The sequence below is a fragment of the Petromyzon marinus genome, unplaced genomic scaffold (assembly GCF_048934315.1).
Source record: "Petromyzon marinus isolate PM22_M1 ecotype Great Lakes invasive population unplaced genomic scaffold, UKy_Petmar_22M1.pri1.0 PM_G_Scaffold_7, whole genome shotgun sequence".
Taxonomy (NCBI): domain Eukaryota; kingdom Metazoa; phylum Chordata; class Hyperoartia; order Petromyzontiformes; family Petromyzontidae; genus Petromyzon; species Petromyzon marinus.
In genome coordinates, this window is record NW_027423024.1 from 5,524,857 (window position 1) to 5,539,461 (window position 14,605).

General features: G+C 64.8%; 1 protein-coding gene across 2 annotated transcripts in view; it reads left to right on the plus strand.

Moving 5' to 3' along the window:
* The window catches only part of LOC142920231 (protocadherin Fat 1-like), a 31,789-nt gene extending 17,522 nt beyond the window's left edge, over positions 1-14,267 (plus strand). For both annotated transcript variants that reach the window (XM_076062721.1, XM_076062722.1), the window contains 8 exons: positions 4,195-4,405; positions 4,681-8,406; positions 9,258-9,644; positions 9,874-10,076; positions 10,772-10,925; positions 11,053-11,295; positions 12,118-12,510; positions 12,632-14,267. In XM_076062721.1, coding sequence (XP_075918836.1) covers positions 4,195-4,405; positions 4,681-8,406; positions 9,258-9,644; positions 9,874-10,076; positions 10,772-10,925; positions 11,053-11,295; positions 12,118-12,510; positions 12,632-12,837 — 5,523 coding nt within the window. In that variant the 3' untranslated portion in view covers positions 12,838-14,267. The remainder of the gene's footprint in view (positions 1-4,194; positions 4,406-4,680; positions 8,407-9,257; positions 9,645-9,873; positions 10,077-10,771; positions 10,926-11,052; positions 11,296-12,117; positions 12,511-12,631) is intronic.
* The last annotated feature ends 338 nt before the right edge of the window (positions 14,268-14,605 follow it).

Genomic DNA, 14,605 nt, shown 5'->3' on the forward strand with positions numbered 1-14,605 from the left:
TCGCTCTCTCGCTCTCTCACTCTCTCTCACTCTCTCGCTCTCTCACTCTCTCACTCACTCTCACTATCACTCACTCACTCTCACACTCTCTCACTCTCACACTCTCTCTCTCTCTGCGCATGCGCGGAGGAGGCTGCGTCCAGGTGAAGTTCCGCGCTGCTCACCTGGATCAATGGGGGCCTGATTTTCCATAAATTAGGCCAAGCCTGAGAGAGGTTACGATGGGGAGTTTAAACATCGCTCTTCCCCTCGTTTTGTAATGGTTTATTCCCTTTGATTTTTTCTTTATTTTTGCTCACTGAGTCGTCCCGGAAAATTTATTCCGAGCGGCTCGTGGGCTGAACAGAGAACGGCAACAACGACGACAACTACAATGACAACAACAACGACGACAACTACAGCGAACACGTGCGCAGGTGTGGCTGCTGCCGACCACCACCATGGTGCAGCGCACCGTGCTGGAGACTCTCACGAGGAGGAACAGTTTCGCCACCTTTCCGCCGTCCGGGATCGCCGTCGTCGCCGCCGCGGTGGCCGCGACGACGTCGGCTATGCCGGCGTCGTCGCGGCCCAGCGGCAGAGCGGAGGGGTCACGGTGTACGTGGCGGAGGAGGCGATGGCGGCGCGCCTGGTGGAGACGGGGCTCACCGTGGGTGAGCTTCACCTGCGGTGCGCCCCGCTCGCCACGCCCGCCGTCAGGGTGGCGCTCTCGGGCACGCCGCCCTTTCTGAGCGGCGCCGACCTGCTGCGGGACCTCCAACGCTACGGGACGGCGGTGTCGAAAGTCACGCTGCTGCCTCTACGAACGAGGGACCCCGGGTCGGCGCACGTATTGTCGCTTCAGCGCCAGGTTTTTATGGTCCTGAAGGACAGCAACACGGACTTAGACATTAACTTAAAGTACACGGTGCAGGGCCACGTGTACACAGTACACGCATCCACGGCGGGGATGCGTTGTTCCGGGTGCGGAGGCAGCGGCCACGCCCGGAGGAACTGCCCGAACAGGGCGAGCGAGTCTGCCGCGCCTGCTGCTCCGCCCGCAACGGGGCGGGCGGAGCAGCAGCAGACACAGCAGCAGCGGCCGCAGCAACAGCACCGCCATCAACTACAACAAGAAGAACACCAAAATCAACAACAGCAGCAGCAGGGAGGGCAGCGGGGTGATCTCGCCGTCCTGGCAGCTGACTGCGGGGCACGGACGACCGAGGACGAGGGAGACGTTTTCGTCCGCCCGTCCGCCCCTCCCTAGCGGAGGAAGCGGAGGGCAAGGAGCGACCCCGCGTCAGCGGGACGCGTCGGGGCCCCCGCGATGCGGACGGTGGTCGCCGGCGACAACAGCGAGCCGGAGGACCGCACGGAAGCGGCGACGGGGAGCGACGGCGAACCCGGGCCGCGGGACGGGATGAGCAACGACGGCGGACTCCACCTGCCGGACGACGTCGCGGTAGCAGAGCGACCGTCGGAGCCGGACCCAGCCTTGGCCGCTCCGGAATTGCAGACCAACAACAACAACAACAACCGCCATTCACCACTAAGTGGCGGTGATGTCACCACGATGCTTGTGCCAGGCTATGTGCACACTGAGGCCACGTGAAGTGTCGAACGCCCGCTGGCAGAAGGTCACGGGGCAGACCCAGGTGCCACGGGTCGACTGACTGAGATGACTGGCTGATGCACCACCTGTGCCCCCTACTGTGCCAACCTGCTGTGCTTTAGCCACCCGGCGCTCCGCTCGTTGTTGTGAGCGTCGTTCCTCCGCCCTCCGTAGTTGTTGGAGGGCGACTGCCTCCAACTGCCCAGTAGCGTCCTTCATGAGCCTCCTCCACAGAGGCCGATCTTGACACCGCTGGTACCAGTCATCGGCAAGTCCACTCAGCTCCACGTCCTCCTGTAACACATCACTCCATCTCTTCTCTAGCCCGTGCCGCGCCCGTTTAGCCCCCTCAATCCGGCCGAACAAAATCTGTTTCGGCATGCGGTGGCTGGGCATGCGGGCTACATGACCCAGCCATCGCAGCCTTGCCCGCCGGAGGAGCTCACCGATGGGACCTTTCCTAGATCTTTCAAGGATTTGTGAGCTCCTCACACAATCCAGTCTGGTTAAACCCAGGATGGATCGTAGGCAGGCCAGCCTAAATGTTTCCAACCGGCGAAGATGTTCCATTAGGGGGGTCCACGTTTCGCAAGCGTAGAGAAGGGTGGGAATGACCGTGGCCAAGAAGACCTGAGGCTTAGTGCGGAGCGACAGACCAGGTAGCTTCCACACAGCGTTACGCAACTGATGAAAAGATATTGCCACTCGACTGATGTGGAGTGAGACCTCTGCTGTTAAACTGGAGCCGGTCATAAGCACACTGCCCAGGTATGAGAAACTCTCCACTCTCTCCACAACTGCCCCATCACCGATTGGGAGTTGTGGGGGTGTAGTGTCCGATGGTACAAAATACGAAGGCAGGTGCTTAGTTTTGGTGGGGCTGATGGTAAGGCCCCACCTCTTAGTGGCACGCTCCAGTCTCAGCAGCAGCGTCTCCAACTCCTCCTCTGAATGAGCAGCTATTACCAAATCATCAGCATACATAACGTGGTTGAGCAATAGGGAGCCATCCCTTGACCGCGCCCGGGCATCGATCAGCCTCCCTTTATATCTGTACCATATGGAGATTCCCCCGGTACAGCTATTGAAGGCTTCACGACCACTACCACCATCACTTTCATCGGCGCCGCCGCGCCTGATGGTGCCGCGGCGCTCAAGGGTGCCGTGACACCTGACGGTGCCGCGGCGCACGCGAGAGACGAGCAGCCCGCCTCCCCGTCTGACGGGGCGATGGCTGCTAGACCCGCGGAGGTACACCACCCCAAGCCCAAGAAAAACCCGGCTCGGGGTGGCCTGACACGAGAGGCGGCCGCCAAGCCCCAAGAGAACATACAAGGCGACTGTAAAAACAACAGCAACGAAAATAACGACAACAACAACAACAACACCTCCAGGGTCGACGGGTGGTTAAGGTCCAACGTTGTTGAGAACACAAGTGAAACGAGCCGCCCGCGAGTCCGGAGGGGGATAGAGTACAACCCAGGGGCCATCATTGACTATGTACGACACCCCTTCAAGGGGCGCGCGGGCACCTTCAGAGAGCAATTCCCCGACGCGCTGGCCTTCATGCAGGCCGCGTGACCACTTTGCAAGGATCCGCAAAGGTAAGTCTGCAGCCGGAAGGAAGCCGACAAGGTGGAGGCTCTAGTACGGAAGGCAGAGAGGAGGTATTCCTCCCAGCTAAAGGGCCCCCCACCTGCGGCCACCGCCAACACCAACACCTAGCGTTGTGGCCTCGGGATTTAAAAGGGCAAGGTGCGCGATGACGCGCGCGGACTCGAAACGGTTTCCTCTGCGCACGCGATCACTAGAGGCTGGCGGTGGACCGTGAGCCACCTAAGCTGGCGGTGGCCACGCCAGGAGGTGTGCTGTGCGTGCCTCGTGTGCAGCACGTCCACTGAGGCGGTCTGTATACCTACCTGCATTGGCGGCGATCAGCTGCGTCATTTGGATGTGCACGCGGTGACACGTGCGGACCGATTTTGATTTGGTTTTGGTGGTTGGGTTCACCCGTACCGTGGGGGGGCGGCGCGTGGTTCGCACTTTGGACCCGGTTTTTTTCCCGCTTCTGTGTCATTGCAGAACGGTGTTGTTTTTCGATATGTGCGCTTGTGTTGACGGTGACGAGGTTGTTGCCTGTGGCTGGTGTCGATGGTCTTGCGCGCGATGACGCGCACGGACATTGTTGGCTTTTTTATTGGCGACTCTCGCAATGGAGCACCGGAACCGTCCAGGGCATTTGCTGCTGGACAATAAAGTTTATTTAAAAGTCAAAGTCTCTCACTCTCTCACTCTCACTCTCTCTCTCTCACTCTCTCTCACTCTCTCACTCTCTCACTCTCTCGCTCACTCTCTCACTCACTCACTCTCTCTCTCACTCTCTCACTTTCTCTCACTCTCTCTCTCACTCACTTTCTCTCTCTCTCACACTCTCTCTCTCTCACTCTCTCTCACTCTCTCTCTCTCACTCACTCTCTCTCTCTCACTCTCTCTCACTCTCTCTCTCACTCTCTCTCTCACTCTCTCTCACTCTCTCACTCACTCTCTCACTCTCTCACTCGCTCACTCTCTCACTCTCTTTCTCTCACCCGCGCGAGCAGGTGCAGGACGGCGGGGTCCCCGTGAGGCGAGCGTACGCCACGCTGGCGGTGAGCGTCGACGATGCCAACGACCACGCGCCCCGCTTCACCGGCGGCCCCTACGAGGCCCGCGTGGCCGAGTCGGCGGCCGTGGGCTCCGCCGTGGTGCGCGTCACGGCGACGGACCGCGACGACGGCCCCAACGCCGACGTCAGATATAGCATCAGATACGGTGACCGCCGCTTCCGCTGCCACTCCCGCCGCCCCTCCCAACCGCCCCGGGGGGGGGGGGGGGGGGGAGTTTCTGCACAGGGGCACGTTTCCAGCGTCATGGTTTCTCCGTCGCGTCCCTCTCCCCGAGCGAGTCGCGAGCCGCGGGCCCAACTCGGATCGCTCGGGAGCCGACGGGCGCCGCGGTTTCCCCCGCGTTGTTTGCCCTCGGCGTCTCCCTCCGGATTCGGTGACGTGAACTCGCGCCCGTCCCGCTCCTCCGAATTCTCCCGGCAGGAAACGTGGGGAATTCCTTCGCCGTCCACCGCGCGCTGGGCGTCGTCTTCGTGGCGAGGAAGCTGAACGGCTCCGCGGTGGAGGCCTACGAGCTGACGGTGAGGGCGGTGGACCGGGGGCGCCCGCGCCGCGTCACGAATGCCGCCGTCCGCGTCGTCGTCGTCGCCGCCGACGCCGACGTCCCCCCCGAATTCGCCTCCGGAGGCGGCGGCGGCGGCTACTCGGCGGAGGTCGCCGAAGGGGCCGCGCCCGGGAGCTTCGTGCTCGCGGTGAGCGCCTCTGGCCGGTCGACGGTCGCCTACGAAATACGGGAGGGCGATCCCGAAGGCGCCTTCGACATCCACCCGACGTCCGGGGTCGTCGCCGCCAAACGGCCGCTGGACCGCGAGCGGACGCCGTCGTACCGGCTGACGGTGCGGGCCACAGACGCGGCGGGCCTCTCGACGGACGCGTCGGTGACGATCCGCGTGCTCGACGAGAACGACAACGGGCCCGTCTTCGACCGCCCTCGCTACCACGGGGCCGTCGGCGAGGAGGCGGCGGCGGGGACCCCGGTGCTGGACCCGGACGGCATCCCGCTCGTCGTCAGGGCCGCCGACGCGGACGACGGCGAGGGGCGCGCGACGGTCGCCTACGGGATCGTCGAGTTCGGAGCCAGGAAGTACTTCTCCGTCGACCCGCGCACGGGGGCCATCAGGGTCGCCAGGGCCCTCGACCGCGAGACGACGGCCGAGTTCCGCTTCCGGGTGACCGCCTCGGACGGCGGCAGCCCGAGGATGTCCGCCGAAGCGCCGGCCGAGGTGACGGTCGCCGTGCTGGACGCCAACGACTGCCCGCCGGCGTTCTCGACGGCCGCGTACAAGACGACGCTGACCGTGCCGACCCGCGCCGGCGTCCGCCTGCTGACCCTGGCGGCCTCCGACCCGGACGTCGGTGCCGCGCTGACCTACCGCGTCGCCTCGGGAAACGTCGGCGGCGCGTTCGCCATGGACGCGCGCACCGGGGACGTCGAGGTGCGAAACGCCTCCCTCCTCGCCGCCGGCTACGACCTCGGGGTTGAGGTGTCCGACGGGAAATTTCGGAGCGCCGCGCGGGTGAAGGTCTCCGTGCGGGCGGTCGGCGGCAGGCTGCGGGTTCCGCCAAAGATCTCGGCGCGCATCCCCGAGAACGGCGCGGCGGGCGCCGTCGTGGCCGCGGTCGTCGCGACGGGGGGGGACCTCAACGAGCCGCTCGTCTTCGACCTGCTCGACCCGAGCGGCGCGTTCCGGATGAGGCCGACGGCGGGCGTCCTGGAGACGGCCGGCGTCACATTCGACAGGGAGGAGCGCGATCGCTACGAGCTGCTGGTGGAGGTGAGGGGCGGCTCGCGGGCGCGCCCGAGCGTCGCTCGCACCGTGGTCGAGGTGGCCGTCGAAGACGTCAACGACAACGCCCCGGCGTTCGTTGGCCTGCCGTACCGCGCCGTTGTCGGGGCGGCGGCGGCGCCGGGGAGCGCCGTGCTCACTGTGGCGGCCCTCGACCGGGACGTCGGCGAGAACGCCAGGGTGAGGTACTCGTTGAGGGACGACCGCGACGGCCGATTTCGCGTCCGCCCTTCCGGCGGCGAGATCTTGCTGAGGACGAGCTTCGCCCCGGGCGCGTCGGGCAAGGATTTCGTCGTGACCGTGGTGGCGACAGACTGCGGGACTCCTCCGCTGTCGTCTGCGGTCGGCGTCACGGTCACGGTGCTCGACGAGGACGCGCCGGCATTCAAGAGTCTCTCCCACGTCGCGTGGGTGCCCGAGGACGTCGGGCCGCCCGCGCCGATCGCTCACGTCCGCGCGGCGGGTCCCGAGGGCCTGCCGCTCGTTTTCTCCATCGTCGACGGCGACCCCTTCGACCAGTTCTCCGTCGACTTTGGCACGGGCGTCGTGAGCGTCGTCGGCTCACTGGACCGCGAGACGCGGGCCAACTACCGCCTCGCGGTGCGGGCCGCCTCCCCGACGACGGGCCTGCACGCCGACGCGAGCCTGGACGTCGTCGTCGGGGACGTCAACGACAACCGACCGCTCTTCGCGCGGGGCGCCTACGACGCCAGACTGTCCGAATCCGCGCCCCCGGGGACCTCCGTCGTCCGGGTGAGCGCCGTCGACACCGACGCCGGCCCCAACGGGGCGCTCCGCTACGAGATCGTGGACGACGGGGAGAAGGGCGGCGAGGGATTCTACGTGGACCCGGACGGCGGGCTGGTCGTGACCACGGCGCCCCTGGACCACGAGCGGAGCCGGCTCCGTCGTTTCTCGGTGCGGGCGACGGACGGCGGCTCCCCTCCCCTCGCCTCCGACGTCACGGTGACCGTCGCCGTCGAGGACGCGAACGACAACGCGCCGGTGTTCGAGCGGCCGCTGTACGAGGCGTCCGTGAGCCGGCTGTCTTGGCCCGGGCACTTCGTGGCCGCGCCGAGGGCGTTGGACGCCGACGCGTCGGACGCCTACCGGCTGCGGTACGCCATCGTCTCAGGCGACGACGACCCAGCGAGCTTCGCCATCGACGCCGAGACGGGCGTCGTCTCCGTCGCCGTCCCACTTGAGCGGAAGAAGCTGGCCGCCTGCTACCACCTCCGAGTCTCGGCCACGGACGGCGCGTTCGTCGGCGACGCCACGCTGGCGGTCGACGTGCGGCCCACCAACCGGCACGCCCCCGCCTTCGAGCGGGCCGAGTACGCGGCGGAGATTCCCGAAAACTCCGTGGCGGGGACCCCGGTGGCCTCGGTGCGGGCCACGGACGCCGACGCGGGCGCGTTCGGGCGAGCGTCGTACTCCATCGCAAACCGGTTCGCCCGCGAGCGCTTCACCGTCGACGGGAGCGGGCGGATCTTCGCGAGGGCGCCCCTCGACAGGGAGGACCCCTCGCAGAGGGCCGTGGACGTCCGCGTCGTGGCCCGGGACGGCGGAGGCAGGGCGGCCTTCGCCACGGTCAGGGTCGTCGCCACGGACGAGAACGACAACGCGCCCCGGTTCGTCGCCGCCGAGTACTCCGGCGGAGTGCCGGCGAGCGCCGCGAAGGGGACCGCGGTCCTGCGGGTCGCCGCCACGGACCGCGACGAGGGGAGGAACGCGGCCGTCATCTACTCGCTCCGGAAGGGGCGGGAGCCGGACGCCTCCGAGGACGTCCTGGAGGTGGAGCCCCTGACGGGCCGCGTCATCACCAAGGGCGGCCTCGCCGGCCTGGAGGGCTCGCGGCTGTCGTTCTTCGTCGTGGCGGAGGACGGCGGCGGGCGTGTCGCCGCCGTCCCCACGTCCGTCGCCGTGCTGCCCGCCGGCACGGCGGCACCGGCCTTCGCCCAGGCGGCCTACGAGCTGACGGTCACGGAGGACGCGCGGGCGGGGAGTGTGGTCGGCGCTGTGGCGGCCGCGCTCGCGGGCGACGAGGCGGCCGCGTACGCCGCGGTGCCCGGCGGCGGCAGCGGGGTGGCGGATGACGGCGCCGGGGGCGGCGCGTTCGCGGTGGTCGCCGGCGACGGGCGGATCGTGGTGGCGAGGGCGCTCGACCGCGAGGCCGCGGGGAGCCACCGCTTCGAGGTGAGGGCCACGTGGCGGCGGGGCGGAGCCGACGTCACGGCGCAGGTCCCGGTGACGGTGCGTGTGGAGGACGTGGAGGACGAAGCGCCCGTGTTCGAGTCGAGCGTCTACGAGGCCACCGTGTTGGAGAACCTGCCAGGCGGAGTGCTGCTCGTGCAAGTGAGAGGTAACGCAACCGTGTGCGGCGCTGGGCTGACTCGGTCAACAAACGCGTCTTTGTGTGGGTGTCTGTGTGGTGTGTCTATGGGTTTCTGAGCGAGTAGTCTATGGGTCACACAGATAGCTCCAAATGGTAGGGGCTGCCACTCTTCGGTAACCAATTTAACCAATTTACTGGGAAAATATCACGGCGGGAGGAAGTGTCCGCAGGGACGAGGCCTGGAAACAGCAGGGCAGGTGGGGGACCCCGCCTGACGCTGTTGACGCAGCGGCGTGCTCTCCCCTGGCGGTGTCGATTGCGCGTGCCGCTGGTTCTCTGCGATGCTGGCTCGGTCGATGCTTGGCGCTTTCCGCCCTTTCTCGACGTTGATGGCTTGACATTGCAGAACTCTTTGGTGACTGATCGACCTCGGTGGCTGGCTGTCGTCTTCGCTAGTTGGTCGCCGTCTTCTGCCGCCGGTAGCTGTGATGACGATGTATGGCTCGTGTCTCTCTTCTTATGCCAAATTTCTTCCTCTGCCGCCTTCTCACCAAGGATCGGAACTTCCTTTGATTTCGCTCTGTGCTGTGGGGGGGGGGGGGGGTTGGTTGTACGTGTGTCCGTGTGTTCTGATTTATTAAGCCATCTGTTCAGTCTCACCCTGGTTTGATTCTTTTATGGCTTATCTCCGTCCCTCGGTTGTGTGTGAGAGGCTGTTGCTGTGAGGGGAGGGAGGGTGTTCACCTCACCCCATCTGGCCTCCAAGCGACACCATGATTGATAAAACAAATATTGGCAAAATCATTCTTAATATCAATTTGGAAAAAGGGCCTACATACAACACCCCCCCCCCATCCTCCCCCCGACCCGTCCCTCAGCGACGGACCGAGACGGAGGTGCTCAGCCGGTACACAACCTGGTCAAGCTGCGCGAGAGCGGCGACGCCGGAGAAGCGGAGCCGCCCTTCATGGTGGACGCCCGCAGCGGCTGGGTGAGCACGCTGAGCCGGCTGGACTGCGAGGCCCGTGACCGGCACCACCTCCTCGTCGAGGCTTTCGACCCGGCACGCCCCGAGCGCCCGCCGGCCGTCGCCAAGGTGCTCGTCATCGTGAGCGATGCCAACGACCACCCCCCGCGGTTCTCGGCCTCGGTGATCGACGTCCGAGTGCCGGAGGACGCCGCGCCCGGCCTGGCGTTGGCTGTCGTCCAGGCGGACGACGCGGACGCCGCGCCGGAAAACCGGGATCTTACGTACCACCTGACAGGTAGTGTGCAGTAGTGTATAGTGTAGTCTACTAGTACGCCACTACACCTGTTGTGTTGGAGTGAACCCACTACCGCATTCACAGTTGTTCGCGGAAGCCTCTGCATTAAACCGACTCTCGTCATCATACTCTCGCCATCATACTCTCTTCATCACACTCTCTTCGTCACACTCTCCGTCTCGACGGCGAGCGACGTCCGCGTCCCACCCCCCGTCCACGCTGGCCACAGGCGGCGACCCGCTGGGCCACTTCTCCCTCGGCCCCGTCAAGAGGGGGGGCGAGTGGACGCTGCGCCTGGAGCGGCCGCTCGACCGGGAGGAGCAGGAACGCCACCACGTGCTGGTGATGGCCACCGACGGCACCTTGGTGAGGACGGTCGTCGTGGCCGTCACCGTGCTGGACGTCAACGACAACGGCCCCGTGTGTGACAAGGTGCCCGTAACCGTAGACTCGCCACACAGGCTCACAGACTCGTCATACCCTACCACACCACCGTACTGCTGTAACGCCATGAACACACGGTATACTTACCTGCACTGGCGGACAGACGCCAGTAGGGGGTGGTATGTGGGCCACCGGGGTTCCCAAGACCCCAATAAGGGGGCTGTGGGAATATTCTAGGATCCCCTGGAACACTCTGGAAGGAAGGCGTGGCCAGGGGCGGAGAGGGCGTGGCCAGGGGTGGAGAGGGCGTGGCCAGGGGCGGAGAGGGCGTGGCCAGGGGCGGAGTATAAAAGCCGGACCCCTGAATGGGTTCCGCAGTTCTCAAGTTGAAGACTGGAGACCGGGCTTAGAGTAGGACCCTGGGAACCCCCAGACCCACTGTCCTTGTAAGGGCCGGGGCTGTGAGGGAAAGTGGTCGGACCCAAGGACTTTGGCCGGGTTGGGTCAAAGTAGCCTCCCCCTAGGGCCCCTAGCCGCAGGGCTGAGAGTGTACGTGGTCCCAGTCGATAGGACACGATAGCCCAGAGGCCACACCTCCCCAGATGGCGGGCGTAAGGGGCCGTCACCCCCTTCGTGTTAGAGACCCTGTGCTATAGTTACTGTTAAATAAGTGTCGCCTCGACTACCGGCTCTCCCTCACCTTTGGGCTCACTGCACTACCGCTGTGCCCCACGGTGCCCCAGCTGTGGTACAACGTCACCGTGCGGGAGGACGTCGCCCCACAAGTCTTCCTGCTGAGGGTTTCAGCCCGTGACTCCGATTCCGGCTCTAACGGAACCATCGGGTACTCGCTACACGGTGCCGGAGCGAATCTCTTCCGCTTGGACTCCGTCAGCGGTAACGCTCATCGCGCTCTCTCCATCGCGCTCTCGCAGCCGTCGGGGTTGTGATCAAATTTTACGTCCACCTCCTGTGTAGCGGGCGAGGTGGTTAACGTCTCTCTCGTCGGCGTGGCCCCGCGTAGGGGAGCTCTTCACGCTGGCGCCGCTGGACCGCGAGGCCGCCCCGGCCCACGCGCTCGCCGTGGCCGCGACCGACGGCGGCGGCCGCTCCTGCCGGGTGGAGGTCCTCGTGAGGGTGGAGGACGTGGACGATTCGGCCCCGCGCTTCCTCACGGGGTCGCCCCCCCGCGCCGTCGCCCTGCGCCTGAGCCACGCCGGTGTAGGGACGGCGGTGACGAGCGCGCGCGCCGTCGACGCCGACCTGGGTACGACGGTGGCGACGGTGACGACGTACACACGCGCCCACGCGTGACTTTGAGTGTGTATGTGCGCGTGTGTGTGTACATTATGGGTAGCGGTTAGCGCGCAGCGCTACGAACCTGGCGAACATCGCCACTCGAGAGACAAAGGCGGCCGGGCGTGGTGCTGGCCACCCACCCCCTCGTGTGCCACGGTGCCGGCCTTCATAGGTGCTGCTCTCTTACAGCACTTGCCCCTACAGCCTGAGGCTACACATGGGATCTTTGGCAATCTAGACATGTTCTTATCGGTGAGTTCCGGCAGGCAAGACTGCGTTGGCTCGGTCGTGTAGCCCACATGGCCCAGCCACCGCAAGCCCAAGCAGCTCCTGTTTGGCCGGATATAGGGGGCTGAACGGGCGCGGCACGGGCTAGAGAAGAGATGAAGTGATGTGGTACAGGAGGATGTGGAGCTGAGTGGACTTGCCGATGACCGGTACCAGCGGTGTCAAGATCGGCCTCTGTGGAGGAGGCTCGTGAAGGACGCTACTGGGCAGTTGGAGCCAGTCGCCCTCCAACAACAATGGAGGGCGGAGGAGCGACACTCACAACAACGAGCGGAGCGCCGGGTGGCTGAAGCAAAGTAGGGGGCACAGGTGGTGCATCGGCCACTTGTCTCGGTCAGTGAACCCGTGGCACCTGCTGGGTCTGCCCCGTGACCTCCTGCCGGCGGGAATTCGACACTCCACGTGTCCCCAACGTGCACCTGGCCTGGCACAAGCGCCGTGGTGACGTCGCCGCCACTCGGTGGCGAACGGCCGTTGTTGTTGTTGTCGCCGTGTATTGTAGGCCCCCACCGCAGGGTGACTCACTCTCTGCTGAACTCTGCCGGCGACCGCTTCGCTATCGACGGCCGCTCGGGTGTCATCACCGTCAAGCGTCCGCTGGAGAGCCGCGACGTCTACAACCTCACGGTGCTCGCCCACAGCGGCGGCGGAGCCTCGGCGACGGCGTCCTCCACCGCGGTGATTTCCGTGTCCCTGCACGACGACGACGACGAGCGCGGCGTCGCCGCAGCCCCGGCGTTCCGGCAGCTGGCCTACCGCGCCGCCGTGCCGGAAGACGCAGCGCCGGGCAACGTGGTCGTCGCCGTGGCGGCCGTCCTCGGCGGGGGGGGCGCGGTGAGCTACGGCATCGCCGGCGGCAACGAGCTCGGGGCCTTCGACGTCGACCGGAGGCTCGGTGAGAGACGCGGCGCGGGGCGCAGGCGGCGGTCCCCTCGGGCCGTGGGGGGGTTCCCCCGTCCGTGTGTCTCCGTCTCTCCGTCTCACGGACGTGCGTCGCGTGTGCCGCGTGTGCCCAGGCGTGATACGCGTCGCGGCGAAGGCCCTGGACTACGAGAAGCGCCGCCACCACTACCTGACGGTGTGGGCGGCCGCCGCCAGCGACGACGACAACGACGACGCCGCCGGAGGGGCGGCGACTTCGCCGAGCGCCGTCACCGTGGTGACCGTGGACGTCACCGACGTCGACGACGACGCGTCCGCGGTTCCCCCAATGGGCTCGTGAAGCGCCGTCGTCGGGGAGGACGCCCTGCCTGGCGACGCTGTCGTCGGGGAGGTGGTGGCGTTGACCCGTAACGACGCGGTTACGTTGTCGCTAGACCGTCGGCAAATTTACATTTCAACGGGATCATTTGGCCAAACGGTCATCGTCCCTCGTGGTCGTCATCGGCAGCTGGCAGCTAGCAGCAGCAGCAGCTCAGCGAGCGGGGGGGGGGTCTTCACCTGCTGACCGTCAAAATGCACCGTTGCTTTTGTTTTGCACGAGCAGGATTTAAATTCGCGAACTCTTCCCGTTGCCGAGCCGCTCACCGTCACGCCCAGCCGCCTGCGGGGCTACCGTGGGGTGCCAGGACGCGGCGATATCATGGTGACCATGGTGGCTGGTAGTGTTCGTTGTTCAGTTGAAGAAGCCGTCTCCCTGCTGTGTTTGTGCTGCGCCGTTGAAGCCGCCTCCTTCGCCGTTTCGGCATCCGTTGAGTGGAGCGGCAACGACAGCAGGGAGGAGATGCTGCGTCCTCGCCACAGCCGGCGTGTGGGCGGCGAGTCCACGTTCGACTGATGGTGCCCCCCTCTCTCCTGTTTGTTTGGTTTAGACCCTCGCCCCCTTCAAAGTTGCGTTCACCACCACCACCACCCACTAGCAGCAGCAGCCACCAACACCCACTATCAGCAGTAGCAGCCCTCACCACCACCACCACCCACTATCAGCAGTAGCCACCACCACCACCCGCTATCAGCAGCCCTCACCACCACCACCACCACCCGCTATCAGCAGCCTTCACCACCACCACCATCACCCGCTATCAGCAGCCCTCACCACCACCCGCTATCAGCAGCCCTCACCACCACCACCATCACCCGCTATCAGCAGCCTTCACCACCACCACCCACTAGCAGCAGCCCTCACCACCACCATCACCTGCTATCAGCAGCCTTCACCACCACCACCCGCTAGCAGCAGCCCTCACCACCACCACCACCACCCGCTAGCAGCAGCCACCACCACCACCACCCACTATCAGTAGTAGCAGCCCTCACCACCACCACCACCTATTATCAGCAGCAGCCACCACCACCACCCGCTAGCAGCAGCAGCCACCTCCACCACCCGCTATCAGCAGTAGCAGCAGCCACCACCACCCACTATCAGCAGCCACCACCACCCGCTATCAGCAGTAGCAGCAGCAGCCCCAGGTTAATGTCGCTCTATGTAGCTTGAGTCGGCCACACCCCTTGTCAGCATGCGAGCTCGCATGCTGACACGGGGTGTGTATGCGTCTGCGGGTTATATGCGGGAAAATACGGTGCTCATATTACGGGAATACACACGCTTCTCTTTTTACGCATTTAGACCTGAGGGCTAAGGTAGTTTACCTCACTTAATTTTTTTATTAAATATCATGAGTTTAATAAAAAATAAACGTAATTACTGTCCGGATCTGCGCACCTTCTTCATACGTAAATGGAATTGTAAATCACGAGGCGGGTAGAACTCGTAACAGCCTTTATTATAAATCACTGTGGAACGTCAATCTCAGTGGAGTGCTAATACAACTCACATGATAACCACCACCACCATCATAACCACCACCACCACCATGACCACCACCATCATAACCACCACCACCATTATAACCACCACCACCATCATAACCACCACCATAACCACCACCACCATAACCACCACCACCACCATCATGACCACCACCACCATCATAACCACCACCACCATCATAACCACCACCACCATAACCACCACCATCATCATAACC